General features: G+C 44.2%; 1 protein-coding gene across 2 annotated transcripts; it reads left to right on the top strand.

The window, feature by feature from the left end:
- The first annotated feature begins 103 nt into the window (after positions 1 to 103).
- Positions 104 to 10,685, top strand: LOC135241185 (norrin-like). 2 transcript variants are annotated; one of them, XM_064311356.1, is made up of 3 exons: positions 104 to 208; positions 5,215 to 5,615; positions 10,446 to 10,685. In XM_064311356.1, the coding sequence occupies exons 2-3, from the start codon at positions 5,424 to 5,426 to the stop codon at positions 10,668 to 10,670; spliced, it is 417 nt and encodes a 138-aa protein (XP_064167426.1). In that variant the 5' UTR covers positions 104 to 208; positions 5,215 to 5,423; the 3' UTR covers positions 10,671 to 10,685. The 2 variants fall into 2 exon arrangements, with proteins under 2 accessions (XP_064167426.1, XP_064167427.1); XM_064311357.1 differs by lacking the exon at positions 104 to 208 and adding an exon at positions 254 to 572.
- Positions 10,686 to 16,370: the final 5,685 nt, after the last annotated feature.

Raw genomic sequence — 16,370 nt, forward strand, 5'->3', positions numbered from 1 at the left:
TGGGAGGCTGAGGGGGGGAGAGCGACAGCTCTCACACAACCACTGTGCGTGTGTGTGTGTGTATGTGTGTGTGTGAGAGAGAGAGAAAGAGAGAGAGAGAGAGTTTGGGGGGGAGGGGGTGGGGGGAGACAAAAAGTGAATTGTTGGAGAAACTCAGCTCCATTTGATGCCGATGCTGGATTACCTCACATCTACAGCCCGGGAGAAGGTAAGACCTGCCGCTGCTAATCTCGAGTTGACAGGGATCTCGCAGGGTGGCCAGCGCTGAGCCCAGAACCGGAAGTCAGTGTGCCTGTTTGCTCGTGGCTCGTGGCTCGTGGTGTGACGTGCCGTTCCTGACATCACGGCCACTGCCGGCAAATTCCAGCAGCGTTTGTCTGTTCATCTACAGACAGATGGGGACCATTTCAGCTTGATTTGAGATCGTGCTTGTGTCCGCTCATTGGGAGGTTTTAAAGGGCTTTCTAAAGGCGAGAAATGGTCTTGATATTTCAAGTGTACTATCATGGATATCTTGTAACATGTGGATATGTTGAATGGACCACATCATTTGTCACTGGACTACTTACTGTGTAAGTACATAAAATACTATCAATAAGTGTTTATTGCATAACAATCTTGATATTGTAGGTATTAATCAGCATTAGATAAGAGCAGACAGACTCTTCAGGGAGTGTATTTGTGAGCAGGATCCTGGGGTTAGGCTAAGCCTTTTAAGAGTAGGCTATGTTTTTTTAATGCATTTTCAGCATTCTGAAAGTCAATGTTCTAGAACTTCATTGCTTTCAGTTACCAGCAGTCATTGTTACATCAGCATTAGAACGTTCAGTTAAGAACGTTCCAATCACAAAATGGATTTATCTCACACTTCAAATGCTAAATGGCATGTGCAAGCAATGGTGGTGTGCATTTGGCGGCACAGTCGGTAGGGCAGTGAGATGAGCACGGAGCCCTCTCACCAAACAGACCGGGAGTCAGGGTGCAGAGAAGAGACCCCTGGTGAATAGCAGTACCGAATGGTACTCCTGCAGTTGGAGGGCATTGCGTGCGTGATTCCATGCACAAGCAGAGGCGGTGAAATCACACTAGCTGTTCAGGCTGCCTCCGAGTGCCTTTGTTCCTCTCGTCTTTAGCATTTCGTCACCAGGGTGGCGAGACACTGCGCTTTTTACGAGGAGCGAACATTCTTCCCGCACGACAAACGCCGCGGCCGTCTCACTCGGCGATCCGCAAGAGAACCTGGAGACGCCTGACCGAAACGCGGGATATTAATGCGTCTGGACCGCTGGCTGCCGAAGGGTGCGAGGACCTTTCGCCCTCCAGAGCAGATCGAACCGCCTGCCCCCTTTTCTCAGAAGCAGGAATTGTAAAGCTAACATTAGCTTAGCTCTGGCTGGGTCAGGTCAGCTGTCATTGGCTGTGGGCAACCCTCAAATCCACAGTGTTGGTTTTAGCTTTGTGGCAGGGGATATATTTAGTGGCGGGCTTATCCCTGCTGTAGGGTAGGCGCTGGTGCATGGCGTTGGCACGCGGTGGGTGGGTGGGTGGTTGGGTGGGCGGGGGTCGGGGGGGATGGGGGGGGCTGGGGGCAGGCTACGGTGATGCGTTACCCCTGCAGGAATTCTCCCCTTGACTTATTAAATACTTGTGAATCGATGTTGCGTTCAAGGAAACAGAAGCAGAGACATGGCCTCCACAGCCCTGGGACAGCAGGCACACTGGTGCAGGGAAGCAATGCTGCACAGATTCTCCATATGCAGTGCTACACCCAGTGATGGGCTGTTGTCAGCATAGCAGTTTCAAAAGCTAGACCTGGAGCACTTCTCAGCGGTAGATGACCAATACCCATACAATCCCTCAACGCACGCAGGCTCTATGTGCTCCAAAGCATGTTGCATGCTTTACGAAGGTCAGCACCGGAACATAAGACCCTGCTTCAGTGCTTGCTATCAGGTCCGTGAAATAGAACCTTTGGCTCAAGAGCAGCATGTGTTGTGATGCACTGTAGTATTGAGAGCAGATGGAACTGGAACTCCTGTTCTGCACTCTTAAAGGCAGTTCACAGTCCGTTGATGTTTGAGTTCCTGATGGATATCGCTACATCGGCTATGTTTACATACACCAATGCCCTGATCTTCATCCTGTTACGTTCACGCACAGTGCCGGTTCGGTTCTGAAGGGGTGCGACAACCCTATTCTAAAACCAAATTCACGACCTGAAAAATTCAGGTATTGACCCGTCATGTTTTCATACACAGAATATATATACACACACACACACACGCACACGGTTCTGTGGTCGCTAACGGGTTAATGCGTGACGAAGCCCTTGGCTCGCTGGAGCTCAGTGAGATGAGGAGTGCCATATTCTAACCAGAGCTGCATGGACAGCTCAGAGCATTGACACGCGGCAGAATTTCACAGACCCGATGACACAGACGGCTAGGCCCCTTCCCAGTCAGCCCTGCTTCTGGGGGAGGGCGCGGGATCAGGCACAATAAACCCCCCCCACCCCCCCATCTCTGTTTCCACCGTGGCTCTGTCAGGGGGGGACACACCATTCCTGGGGCCTCCACGTCGAGCGTCTGTCCCGCCACGGCTATCGCAGCCAGAGGGAGGAGAAACCGCCGGAAAGCGTTCAGTGACTCAACGCCGCTCAGGGGTGCGCTGGAACGCGACCGACTGTCCGGCACAAATGACGGCTTGTTTAACGGGCTTCTTCTCCCGGGGAGCCCGGACAAGTCAATTGCTTTCCACATTGTTGAGTTTTAATCAAAGATCAAAAGTGACTTCAGAATTTGCCTTACAATGCGGCCTCTATCTAATATATTATCTTAATCACAAGGGCACAAATGAGTGAGTAACAAGACCATATTGGACATCCATTCACTTACAAAAACCTGTCAGTCAGTCTAGTGCAAAATACAACGATCGTCTTAAATAAAATGGCAGACATCGACGTTTGTTGCCAATAGATTTCCAAGTGAAAAATGAAGATTTAGTTTGAACTGTCGGATCATCTCACGATCATCATTTTACACATTCAGTAATATTCTCACACTACACGCTACACCACATGTTTCTGTGTTTGTGCCGAGCTCGCTTGGACTGACCGAGATCATAGCCTTGCTTCGTGAAAATTGTTGATGAGATGTCAAACTGTTAAACATCACTCAGCTTGGAGTTCTCTCAAATTCCAGAAGCATGACTTGTGTCTTTGTAAACGTTTGACTGCCAACACTTTTTATTCAACCATCCCCAAAACATAAAAACTGCTAGTAAAAGTAACAGAAGTACAGTGCTGTTTCTAGGGGATTAGCTGAAAGCCTTTCTTTGACATATTTTCTTCATACTGTATACTCTTTTGTCCACTAATAATTCTAGTAATTCTGTAGCAAGCTGATCAAAGTTTTACAGATATGTGTATTTACACACACCATTCATTTGCACGCACATACCTCTCTGTCAGGACGGAGTGTAGCACAGTGGGTAAGGAACTAGACTTGTAACCGAAAGGTCGCAGGTTCGATTCCCGGGTAGGACACTGCCGTTGTACCTTCAGTATATATCCAGCTATATAAATGGATACAATGTAAAATGCTATGTAAAAAAGTTGTGTTAGTCGCTCTGGATAAGAGCGTCTGCTAAATGCCTGTAAGCCTATCTGTAAGTGCCCAGCAGAAACCCTCACAAACTTGAGGAGAACATATAAACTCCACACAGAAAGGTACTGGACGGGATTCGAACAGGAGACCTTCTGACTGGGAGGCAACAGGGCTACCCACTGCCCTACCGTGCCGTCTTCAGCCAGTCAAACATAAGTGGACTACATGCCAGGCCTAGCACATGACACGACTGGCAGATCAGTCTAGCTGGACCACAGTCCTCCTCTCTGGGACTGGGAACCCATTCTAAAAAAGCTCAGTTGCCGTGGCTGCGTGATCCTGTAATGATGTTGGAACTCCCAGAGTGTCCGTTTGCGTCGTACATGAAGAACTCCCAAACCACCTTGCAGGCCGGGATCTCTGCGCAACCTCATTAGAGGATCATTTGTTTTGTCGTTATCTGTCATCAGCACTGGCTCAGAACAGTAACACTGTCAGCGATGCTCAGCCAGCACCAGTGCTTCGCATGCCTGTGCGTGCCTTTTTATTACGCCTGACCATAAGCAACACTGAAAGGTTGTCTGCTTGTACAAACACTCCAATATGCTGCCTCATTCGCCTAAAATGAATTATTTATTTTAACAGGCAAACAGATACTTACGTTTTACACTTACAAGGCAAGGAATGTTGAGGTTAAATGATTCCTTCTCAAAAGCAAGATATTAGAGGAGAGTTTCAAATAAACTTCATGTACTGGGGCTTTAGCACAAATTGGGGAATTCCAGTTGATTTTTACAAAATGAAAGGAAATTATAAACATGCAGATTTTTATTTAATTATTACTATTATTTTTATAAATAATATCAAACAGATCAGCCATTGCTTTTTTTTTTGGTCCAGTTACATTTGGAGTTTCAGTGTTGCAGGCTACTGCTCTGTCTTTCCTAAGCTGCAGAAAGCTTATTAGCAACTGAATGTAAGTGAGTTTTACTGCTATGCCTTGAAAAAAAGCCTGCACAGCTACCATTGTCAGGAGGACAGTAAATGTATATAGCATACTTAGCTAAACTCCGGCTGACAGCTGATTTACCGTTGTGTGAGAACTTGCGCAGAGACCTATTTCTTTAAATGAAACATTAGTTTCTGGGGAAAAGTTTTGCTCCGGGCTATATATTAACGTATTTGGTTTCTCGTTTGTGTAAGGAAAACATTGCGTTTTCCTCGGGGATCGCTAGACTAACCAGCACGCCTGCCACTTCTCTGTCTGAGACCCAGGAGCCGTCACCTCAACCGACTGGCAGGCGCGCACTCCGGTCCCGCGCCAAACAGCGCGTTCTCACTCACACCTCCTCAGGAATGTTCCAGTCCCGCACCTGGCCTCACCTGCTCCGTGCTCTTTCACTTCTGAGAAAGGAAAGTCCCGTCTCCGCTCCGGTACAAGACGGGGGGAAAAAAACAAAACAAAACAGCGAACCAGCCGCATCAGTCAAATCGATACCCGATGTTCCGATCCTATTTTATAACGTTTGTCGCTGTTCGTATTAAACGAAGGACCTTCAGATTACCTTACGTTCACCGTGACTAATCAACCTCGTTTCCTCTTTGGCAGGACGAGGCAGATGGGGAACCAGAAAAGATGGAGGCGTTTGCTGCTGGGACCTCCCGTACCTTCCCGTTCCTCAGCGTGAGATCCGGGGGTGCGAGCAGAGCTGTGCACAGCCTTCTGTGAAAAGGAGTTTGGGAGGAGGGGGGCTGCCTGCCTGTTAGCAAAGTGGAAGCGAGCCGCTTCCTTCTCAGTACACCCCAAGCAGAGTCAACATGAAGACCCCGGGCTCCCTGAGACAACCTGGAGCCATGCTTCTGTTGGTCATCTGCCCCCTGCTGGCCATGCTGCAAGGTGCGACCAGTAAAGCTGAGAGTGGACACCTGGGCGACTCTGACCCAGACAGGTGCATCAGGCACCACTTTGTGGAGACCATCACCCATCCCATCTACAAGTGCAACTCCAAGGTAAGATGGCCCCAGGTCCACTCACTTCCACTCTCACTTCCAAACACCATGTCCTCAGGCGGAAAAACCTGCTCTGGGAAAATGTTCTCCTTGCTTCATAATTTTCGTGGAGCTGGGAATACTTTATCACAGCACCGCAGACATATTGCCATTCCTTCTGAGAGCATTGAAAGGTTTGCTTTCTTCTGTGAAGACAATGCACACCTTTCTATCCCATTCCATTTTGCTTGAAGAGAAAAGTAACGTTGCTCTTGCTTATAGCACGTTATCATGTTGAGGTTGTTCACTAAGTATCACCATTTTGTCGATGAAGGTGTGTTTGGATAATTATCTTAAATTGTTGTCTGTGATTCAATGTCTGGTGACTTATGCGTGGCATATTGAGACGCCAGTGGACCGTGTGCTGTCTTCATTGGAAGAGAGCATACTGCATCTTACTTCAGTAGACAAAAAAAAAAAAAAGAATTTGGTGTTGTGCAGTCGGTTCTAATTTATGCACAGGTGTTTTGTCTTTTTTTACCTATTTGAAGGAAATGCATATTTCCGATCTTCTGTCCTAATGAGACCCCGGACAGATGTTCGTACTCTGAACCACAGACCCGTTCCCATGTGGCTCGCTGAGAACAGCAACCGCACAAGAGGTCACCACCTGCCAGGAAGCAGCACATCATAATCCCCCAACCTGGCTTCTAACAAGCTGTTTAATGCAGCAAGCCAATTCTCCAGGCAGATTTGTGTATATTTTCTTTATCAGTCCAGCAGGTCTCTTCCAGACGAGAGTCAGTTTTTATTTATTTTCACCACTGGTTCACGATTCCCGCCTCATGACCTCTAGTTCTGTTTCCAACAGCACCCTGGCAGACCATAGTGACCGCAAGGCCTGCTGTCCTCAAAAATAATCCTCCTCTGAGACCAGAGGTACCTGCCTAATAGATTTGGCCCAGCGCACTGTAGTATGGCCATTGTAATTAATGTCCTTCACCATATCCACAATATCACACAGTGAAATGTTCTGTGTTAAATCAACTCTTGCGGGGCACATACGGTCCCTGGTCCGCATGTACTCGAATGTGCTCTGTGAGAGTTGATTTAACACTGTGTATGTGTCTTGTAGGAATCAGGCTGCTCTAAAAGGAGAATGCATGTCAGTGGAAGTTGGAACTTGACCTCAATTCACCTGCGGCCCACTAGGGAGAGCCGTGTGTGTGTGTGTGTGTGTGTGTGTGTGGCAGCCCATTTCCCAGAATCCCCGTCTCTCCCAGTTGGGGCCCATCATAAGATAGCAGACATTTGCTGGGCTGTGTTTTCAACCCCTCTCCCTGTCAACCGAATGAAGAGTTGGAAAACGTCTTCCAGCCTATCTAGGTTCCCTTCTCCAAACGTTAGACATGCAGATATTTGGTGTCTGTTTCAATTAGGGCAACTGGCAATGAACAGAATGACGCGAGTTGGACGGTGAAAAGGCTTGCGTCTGCGACTGATAACTTCTTTGCGCGCCTCAAGCATCACCGTGCCTGAGAGGAGTACTTCTGGGACATCTCAGACATTTCCATCACAATTATTTTGAAAGATACTGCTGTGAGAGTTTGAACTCACCGTTAATTTGGCAGGTGCTTTCACCTAAGATATATATGGGGCCCTTTGAAGACTTTGTTTGGTTTTTTTAATAGTATTTTGGATGAAGTCTCAAGCTGAATTGGATAATGATAACACCCTCTAAGCTGGAACTTCACAATCTCTCACAAATTAGCCTATAGTCCAGTCCCAAACACCAGCCTGCTGCTGTTCCAGTACAACACAACTTCTCAATTCAAAAAGGCACCGCAACGCATTTCTAGAAGACAAGTGTCAAAAGCATTTGTCTGAGGGCTGTTAGGTGGCTCATCCTGTTAATAGACTTTTCCAGCGCATGGATGGACCCCATGGTCTGGTATTGAACGTGGACTGTGCCAGTGCCGACCGTGGCTGGCTGGCTGCTCCACAGGGCAAATCGGTGCAATCGGTGCTGGCATTGCCCAGGCAGGGAGGGTTTCAGCTGGCTGGGATGACAATGTCCTATTGTGCCAGCAACCTCCATTGGTGACCTCATTCTTCCACTGACTCATGCCTGCGCAGGCCCGATTTGTCAAAGTGGTAACGTCATCTACTTTGGAGGATAGCATATGCTTGTCTTGGGCCCTTCTGAATAGAAGGAGCTTTGAGTGTTGCTGCCTGAGCATGATTGGACATTCCGATAAAAAAAATGTTTTAATTCAGTGTTTGGTTCGATTTCTTGTGCATTTCTGTATCTATACGTGACAAACTTAGCATTTAATTTTTCCGATACTAATGTGAAGAAAACGTAACATTGATTCTGGCTTTCAAATAGAAATCCATGTTAAATGTGAATTGTCTGAAGGGGTCCTTCACAAGGATCTTCCATGTGGGAATGAGTTTAGGGCTTCCATATGAAGCTGCACATGCTGCCCTATCACAACGAGGTCCACCTGCCAGCTGCCCTATCACAACAAGGTCCACTTGCCAGCTGCCCTATCAATGGAAGGCCCGGAGCCACACCTGCCACACAGCTGTTCTCTCCATACATGTCTTACCCTGGGGATTCCCTGTGTATGTCCTGTGTGTCCTACCCTGGGGATTCCCTGTGTATGTCCTCTCCTGGGTATTCTACATCTATGTCCTCTCCTGGGTATTCACCTTACCTACCCCAATGCAGTCAGTGTGAGAGGTCTTGTACCTCTCTCTCTCTGTTCCAAAATGCGAAGGATATACCTGTTGTTTAAGTGAAATATATGTAACATGTAAATATTTCAATTATTCCACCATTCGTATCTATGCAGTTTTATGTACTGTCCATTTTACTGGATATGAGACCTTGAAGAATAATGAAATGTGATATGTGATTTTGTATTTTAAAAAGTATATCATTTTTGAAAGCTGTAATACATCTACAAAGTTTTTCATAGATTTAATAGGTGTTGACATGCCTTCAAATGTGTCCCTTTGTTTTTGGACTTTATGCACCATTACATGTCATCTTGGTTGTATCCCTTAGCTGAAGTAGACTATCTCACATGGTTGACTCAGAAGCTGCACTTGTCTGGCTTCCTCATGCAGATATCTTAATCAGTTAGCCCCGCCCACTCGGACATCAGAGCACCGGGGGCTGAGATACAGCCCGCGTCTGACTGATAGCCGACAGACACGACAAGAGTGCACTCACAGAGGGGATAGGAGGGCAGAGGCTCATTTCCGGGCCACTTTGAGACGCTTAGCTTTGTGTCTCCATGGGAAAATCGCACATTTAAAGACGTCAAAAATTTAAAAAATATATTTCTTATCCCCCGGTGTTATTATATTGTAAATTCAATGTGGTTTTCTTCTGGTAATGTTTAATCTGAGAAGTAACGGTTGAACCTTAATCAATGCTGTTCATGAATTAGAGGACGCAGTTGAAAATGAGTGCAGCGTATATGTGGTAAGGGATGGATTTATGATGGCGGTTCTGTGTCTGCAGACTTTGGTGATCAGATCGCTCAGGTTTTGTTTCCTCTGCCCATTAGTATCAGTGCCCGTGCTTAGAGAGGGAGATAGCATGAGGCTAAAACATTTCCTTTTTTTTTAAATCTTTCTACTTCAGTCACTCACGTGAGTGATCACGTGATCTGTACACAAGTCCATGAATATATATATATATTTTTTTTGCCAGACCTCAGTGCCTTATTTTCATCTTGTGCGGACAGCATCTTTATTTCTCTTGTGCAATCACCTGGCTCTGCGCACCCATGTCAAGAACTCTTCACTCGTTTTTTTTATTTATTTTTGGACTGAGCACAATAACATTTTTTCTTCCCTTGACAAATACAGTGAAACAATTTGCACAATACCCAGATAAAATTATGATACATGCAAAGTGTGTATGGTTGTAGCTTCATGGACATGTGTGGAATTGGTTGTGTATGGTTGTAGCTTCATGGACATGTGTGGAATTGGTTGTGTATGGTTGTAGCTTCATGGACATGTGTGGTTGTAGCTTCATGGACATGTGTGGTTGTAGGTTCATGGACATGTGCGGTTGTAGCTTCATGGACTCGTGTGGAATTGGTTGCGCATGGTTGTAGCTTCATGGACATGTGCGGTATTGGTTGTGTATGGTTGTAGCTTCATGGACATGTGTGGTTGTAGCTTCATGGACATGTGCGGTATTGGTTGTGTATGGTTGTAGCTTCATGGACATGTGCGGTATTGGTTGTGTATGGTTGTAGGTTCATGGACATGTGTGGTTGTAGCTTCATAGACATGTGTGGAATAGGTCGTGTATGGTTGTAGCTTCATGGACTCGTGTGGTATTGGTTGTGTATGGTTGTAGCTTCATGGACTCGTGTGGTATTGGTTGTGTATGGTTGTAGCTTCAGGGACATGTGTGGAATAGGTCGTGTATGGTTGTAGCTTCATGGACATGTGCGGTTGTAGGTTCATGGACATGTGTGGAATTGGTTGTGTATGGTTATAGCTTCACGGACATGTGTGGTTATAGCTTCACGGACATGTGTGGTTATAGCTTCACGGACATGTGCGGTATTGGTTGTGTATGGTTGTAGCTTCATGGACATGTGCGGTATTGGTTGTGTATGGTTGTAGCTCCATGGATATGTGTGGAATAGGTCATGTATGGTTATAGCTTCATGGACATGTGCGGTTGTAGCTTCATGGACTCGTGTGGTATTGGTTGTGTATGGTTGTAGCTTCATGGACACGTGTGGAATATGTTGTGTATGGTTATAGCTTCACGGACACGCGTTCTGACGGGCGTTTTCCCCTCCGGTCCCACAGATGGTGCTCCTGGCCCGCTGCGAGGGCCACTGCGGCCGCACCTCCCGCTCCGACCCGCTGGTCTCCTTCAGCTCGCTGCTGAAGCAGCCCTTCAAGAGCACCTGCTTCTGCTGCCGCCCCCACACCTCCAAGCTGAAGGCCGTGCGGCTGCGCTGCTCCGGCGGTACCCGCATCACCGCCACCTACCGCTACATCCTGGCGTGCGGCTGCGAGGGGTGCAGCTGAGGCGAGGGGGGGGGGGGGGTTGGGGGGGCAGTTCTGTTCCGGCCTCGACTGCTGACCCTGGATCAGTTTTGGGATTTTCTTCCACGCGGCCGTTGGGGTTAGGCCTTAGTGCTGGGTGAGCTGCTCCTGGATCAGTTTTGTTTTTTTTTTTATTGCGAGGCGAGAGGAAGGAGGAGGCTGCGAGTGTACCACGTCTGTGTAGGCTGAGAGAAATAGGAGGCATAGTCAGAAGCCATGCTGAACGTTTCAAACCAGCTGTGTGGGTACAGTATGTGTCTCATGAAACAATGACAGTGTTAAAGAAATTCCAGGTAACTAAGAAAAATTCTCGAATGTGTGCTGAGACGCATGGACTGAAGAAGGACCTGGATCCCGCCTCTCTGCTAACCCATTAGTGTTTAATGCCTCCATTTCTGCAAAGATTATTCCTGTTGGCCATTGGCATGTTGCCAGAAGAAAACCTTTTTGGCAAGCTGGACCCCCCCAGGCGCCATCCGACATTGATTTAGATGTGGCCCACAGGGTGTTTTGGCCTGAGAGCATGAAGGCCGGCATGTAAGGAAGATTCTGGAATTATCAGGACTCCAGGTGTGCCAAAGAGTTTGCAGAGCAGGCTATGGACTCAGATGAGACGATGAACAGCTTATTCCAGGTTTTAAATGTGGCCGTGTAATACCTTTAAGCTGTACTTCAGCTATTACAGATTATTATAAGACGTGTTACTGTTAAAATGACCATGATTTAAAGTATCTATGATATATATATATATATATTTTGTTGCTATCGTAATTATTGCTACTTTTCAACCAGGAGGATTCCATACACATGGAACCTGGCCCTCCAGTTGTTGGGTTTTCTATCAGTTTGAGAACATCATAGAGAGCAAAGAGCTACTGGAGAGAAACTGGAAAGACAGTTTTCCAAACTCTTTCACCCAGAATTTTCATATTAGAGTTTGGAAACATGAAAATAAATTAATATTAATACAGGAAATGCTGTAAAAAAAAAAATTTAAATGATTTTTCAGAGTTGGCACTTATGGCAGCAGAAGCCAGCCACAGGTACAGCTACAGCATTCCCATTTCATCACCGAACACTCGGACACCTGACAAAGACCAAGCAGATTGAACTACGATAGTGATAACTGACACTGTGTGTAGAACCTTAAAGTTTAAGTTCATGTTAATACAGACACATCCTCAATGATCATTTTTTTGCAGCATTTGTTTTATTCTAGTTGAAATTCCATTTGCTTGTACTGTAGAACGTGTCGTAATCAGAAATTGCAACGCACAGCTTTTGTGGTACGAATGTGAACCCAATAAATACTTTCCTTTTGTTCTTAAAGATTGGATGCATTGTGTCAGCTGTCTAGTCAAACACACTCCAATTCATTAATACAATATGACTTTGGGAGGGGGTGTAATTTAGCCAACGTCTAATTTGAAAGATCCACAGAGAATTAGCATAATGGCTGTCAGCTGAATGAGATGCAGGAGGAAGGGTTCTGCTTTATACATCTTTCTAAGATGTGCCTAAGTGGCTTTGTACCGTTTGTACTGTTTCGTGATTTTTCCATCAAAAGTTATAGCTCACTGAAAAATTTTAAACTGAACATTTTCTTAGTTTTCCGTATATTTGATATTCTTGGGATTTTTGTGACGCTGTTGTTCGCGGCAAATACTGTTAGTTTCGCCTTCTCATTTTTTCAAATTATGATGGCAGTTCAAGGCTTTTCCCAAATCCCAAATGTGCTTTTTCCAGCATAGCTGAATCCTACTTTCATTTTTTCATTTTTTTGAAGACTGAGCATATTACCATTTTTGTAAAACATACAGTTTTTATGTTTTACATAACAAAAGGAACACAGAAAGCCATGGGGCGCGAGAGCCCCTCAGAACTGATTTCTCATAAGTCTGGCCTGATGAATAAAACATATCTCTCCTTTAAGTTTAGTGTAGCTTCGGTGTCATTGCAGAAAAGGGTTGCCCTGGCATGTGGGTACAACCACACAGCATAAATTGGGGGTGCGGGGGGCAGGGGGGGAGGCTCAGTAGTGCATTTCTAAAGAGATAACATATGGACACATCCAGAACATGTGTGTGGAATATACTTAATGCACCCAGCGAGCAACAGCCACAGATTTTGCCACTTGATGTTTTAGAGACAAAGTCTGGTGTCCTTTACCTTTGTGAGTGTATGGTTAACATTTATACTTTTTAAAAATATTTACAGACGAAATGATGCCCTGTGTAGGTGTGGAAATATTTCTGGGATCATGGGAAGAACTTTAGTGATGTATAAATATGTACAGGCACACATTCTATACATGTGAAAATGAGGGTATAGGCAAAGAAACTCAAGCTACACAATGCCATCCCTGAACATTTTAAAACATTTTTAGAACATAAGAAAAAGTGATGGATGAGGACAGGCCATTCAGCCCAACTTGGCTTGTCTTTTTTTTTTTTTTTTTTGCAATTATTTTAAATTTTTTTTATTGTGAAACACTTTGAAAAGAGAGAGAAAGAGATAAAAAGAAATTCTGGTCACAGAGGTGCCCCAAAGTCGCATTTTTCATGAAGGGGCCCCTCACCCACAAAAGGCAGAGTGGAGGAACTCAAGAATTTAGACTGGAAGGTTTTCCTGTAAGGTGGAGCCTTGCAACAAAACAAAAATTCTCTAGTATTAAGTTTAATATGAAGTTTAAAACATTTATGTGTTTTTAATTTTGGTCCTGTATCTCCATACACACAAAGATCTAATGACAAAACAAAAAAAAACATTCACACAACCATTTACCCTTGCTCCCTACTCCTAAAACACCTGCCTGAGCAGATGTTCCTTCAGTTATCTCTCTGGCCCCCGTCCTATCACTTCTGCTGCTCTATTACTTCCTCTTTTGAGGCTTTCCAGCGTCTGGCCACATATGGCCCTCAGATCATTCAAAGCATAATCAATATGATAAGCACTCTCACATTCTCTCACAATCTCTGGAACAATCATTACCATTCTGCATATCGTAAAGGAAGACATTCAAAGCACACTGCCATTTCAGATGGCAGGTGTGACACTTCTATGATCTCCCTGGCTTACGTGTGTTCACGTGCCGTTGAATTATTTTCCATTTTACTGTAAAAAAAAAAAAAAAAAACTACAGAAGAAGAACAATAAAAACATAAATATATGAGAAAATTTTACAAGATGAAATATAGTATTTTTATTGGGTATAGTGTTACCAAATATGGGTACATATTGCAGTTATTGCAGTGGGGTTTGTTTCTTTCTTTATTTATTGATCCTTTATTTAACCATGTGGGTGAACTGAGAACTATGAGAATCCCCCTTTGGAGCAGCAGGAGATGGGGAATCAAAGAGGACAGGAATACTTGGGGTTTCTGAACCCAGTCAGATTTAGGGGTGAATTTGGTGTCCATATGTATGGTGACTCTATTAGTGAGAATTTAATCAGGAAATAGGGTTGACACACTCACTCTTTCAGTAAGGGTCATGGGATCTTTTATGGGTTCTCAAACTTGGTCCTGGGGGACCCCCTAGGGGCCAGTTTTTGTCCCAACCACGCTTGCAATCCCAGAATTTTAACAAGCTGTTAATTTTTCTTAATTAGATGCTTTTCATGTTTGGAGCTATGCAGGCCATGAAGAATACAAGTCCCATATTCATATTGTGCTTATTGTACCATATATATATAAAAGGAAGTAAAATAAACTGATCAGATTAAAGATTGAGGTGAATCAATAGGCTCCTAACTGGTGAAAGTGTGTACAAATTGCACATTAATCTGTGCCGTGTTAATAAGTTTAAGGAAAATATTACGAAAGCACTTAAAACATGTTTTCAGCCACCTTAATTTAGCAAGAGATTGGCTGCAACGAAAACCAACACACACACACACGAGGGGGTCACCCAGCACTGAGTCTGAGAACCACGAGGGTCAACACTGAGCCAGCCATTTAATCCACCAGGACAAGGTCTCACCTGAAGATTCGTACTTTCTACAGAACACTGCCCCTATCGCCCGGCTGTCTGGAGCTTTGGGTTTATTTTGGAACAGTAGCTTTTTTTTCACTAAGAGGTCACCCATTCAAGCCCCAATCATTGCCCATACACACTTAACTTCCACGGTTTTAAATAAGAAGGATACAGGGTGGTCCGACAGCTTGTTTGACAGCGCCCTCTGCTGGCTATAAATTCTCAGGAAACTCGATTCCATATTTGATGCTGACCTCTTATAGGTTGTGGAACATTTCCTTTTCATGTGTTCATCTGAAACTTTGAATAGATTTGAATATATAAATGTATACACATGCATGTGAGTGTGCGTACATGTTTTTTTGTGTGTGTGTGAGAGGGTTGTCAATGACCATTTTCATACGAGCAAGACTCAAGTGAAAATTTTAAAAGAATTTTTTAAAAATGTCATTCATGCTTTCATATTTGTTTGATTCATTACAAAATCACAATAATGTGATTTTATGCCAGATTTTTTATGCCTCTCAAACTGCTATTCAGTGAAACCAAAATCTATTGTCTGTCAATTACACAAAACCAAAATTAGTTAAATATCAGTATTCATACTGGCTGAAATGTATACATTCTCAGACATTAAATTAGATAACCACTAAAATGTAGCACCTTTCAGAGATGACTCAAAAAAACAATTCTGAATAGTCAGCTAAAACTTTAGAAAACTAAAAGCTCTTTCTCTCATCAAGACTTGCTCAATGGCTTCTTGCTCGAAAACCATGTTGTATTTTAGAATCCTACATTGGTTTCACCATTTGACCGTAGCTGCTGTTTACACCATATTGTGTATTCTTATGAATAATATTCTTAACCCCATCATGAATATCTATGTGAGGGGGCCTGCCTCCTTGCTCGGAAAGCCCACTTTGCCCCGCAGGACAGAGAGGACAAAGATGTGCTGGCCTGGTCCTTAGTGGCTTACTCCTCAAATGAGATCAACAGTGGATTTGGATTACAAGCAGTATGTCCATTATGGAGAACATAAAGTTCTCTGTTAGCGATAGCTGCTATGCTATCGCTCACAAATGTGCCAGAACAGATACTCTCACATAAAACTCTCATGTAAACCTTATGCTACATTAATTTTTTTTTTAAAAGGTAAAATTATTCTGGAAAACAACAACATTCCCCATATGGTATTATGCATAGAACTTACACCTTACACCTACCCATAGGTAGAAAAGACTGGCTCCCATTTAAAAACCCAGACACACAAAGCTTGAACAAATAGTTTCTCTCTTGGGGATTCTTACCAATTTATTACAAAGTGTATACTTTACAAGTTCAATGTCTAATATACATTTCTTTGTGATTTCTTCTGTTCATGTTTTAATTTCTTGGCTTGTTTTTCTTTGTGACTTAAAATATGTTTTGAGTCTTTTTGTTCCTCAGGAGACAGAAGGACATTGATATTTTATTTATTTGCACATTTTTTTGTATTTTATCTTAAATGTTAACCTATACTGTAACTGCCCCTCCCTGCTCCGCTCCCTCCCTCCCTCTCTGACGCGCACGCACACCCACACACACACACACACACTATCAACACAAATTTTCATATTTTTGCATAAATATTACTAAACGTTTAATTTAAAACTAAATGATTATGCACACAATCCTCTATACACTAAATGTGTTTGTAGCGAGGATATT

Source organism: Anguilla rostrata, chromosome 15 (assembly GCF_018555375.3).
Source record: "Anguilla rostrata isolate EN2019 chromosome 15, ASM1855537v3, whole genome shotgun sequence".
NCBI lineage: Eukaryota > Metazoa > Chordata > Actinopteri > Anguilliformes > Anguillidae > Anguilla > Anguilla rostrata.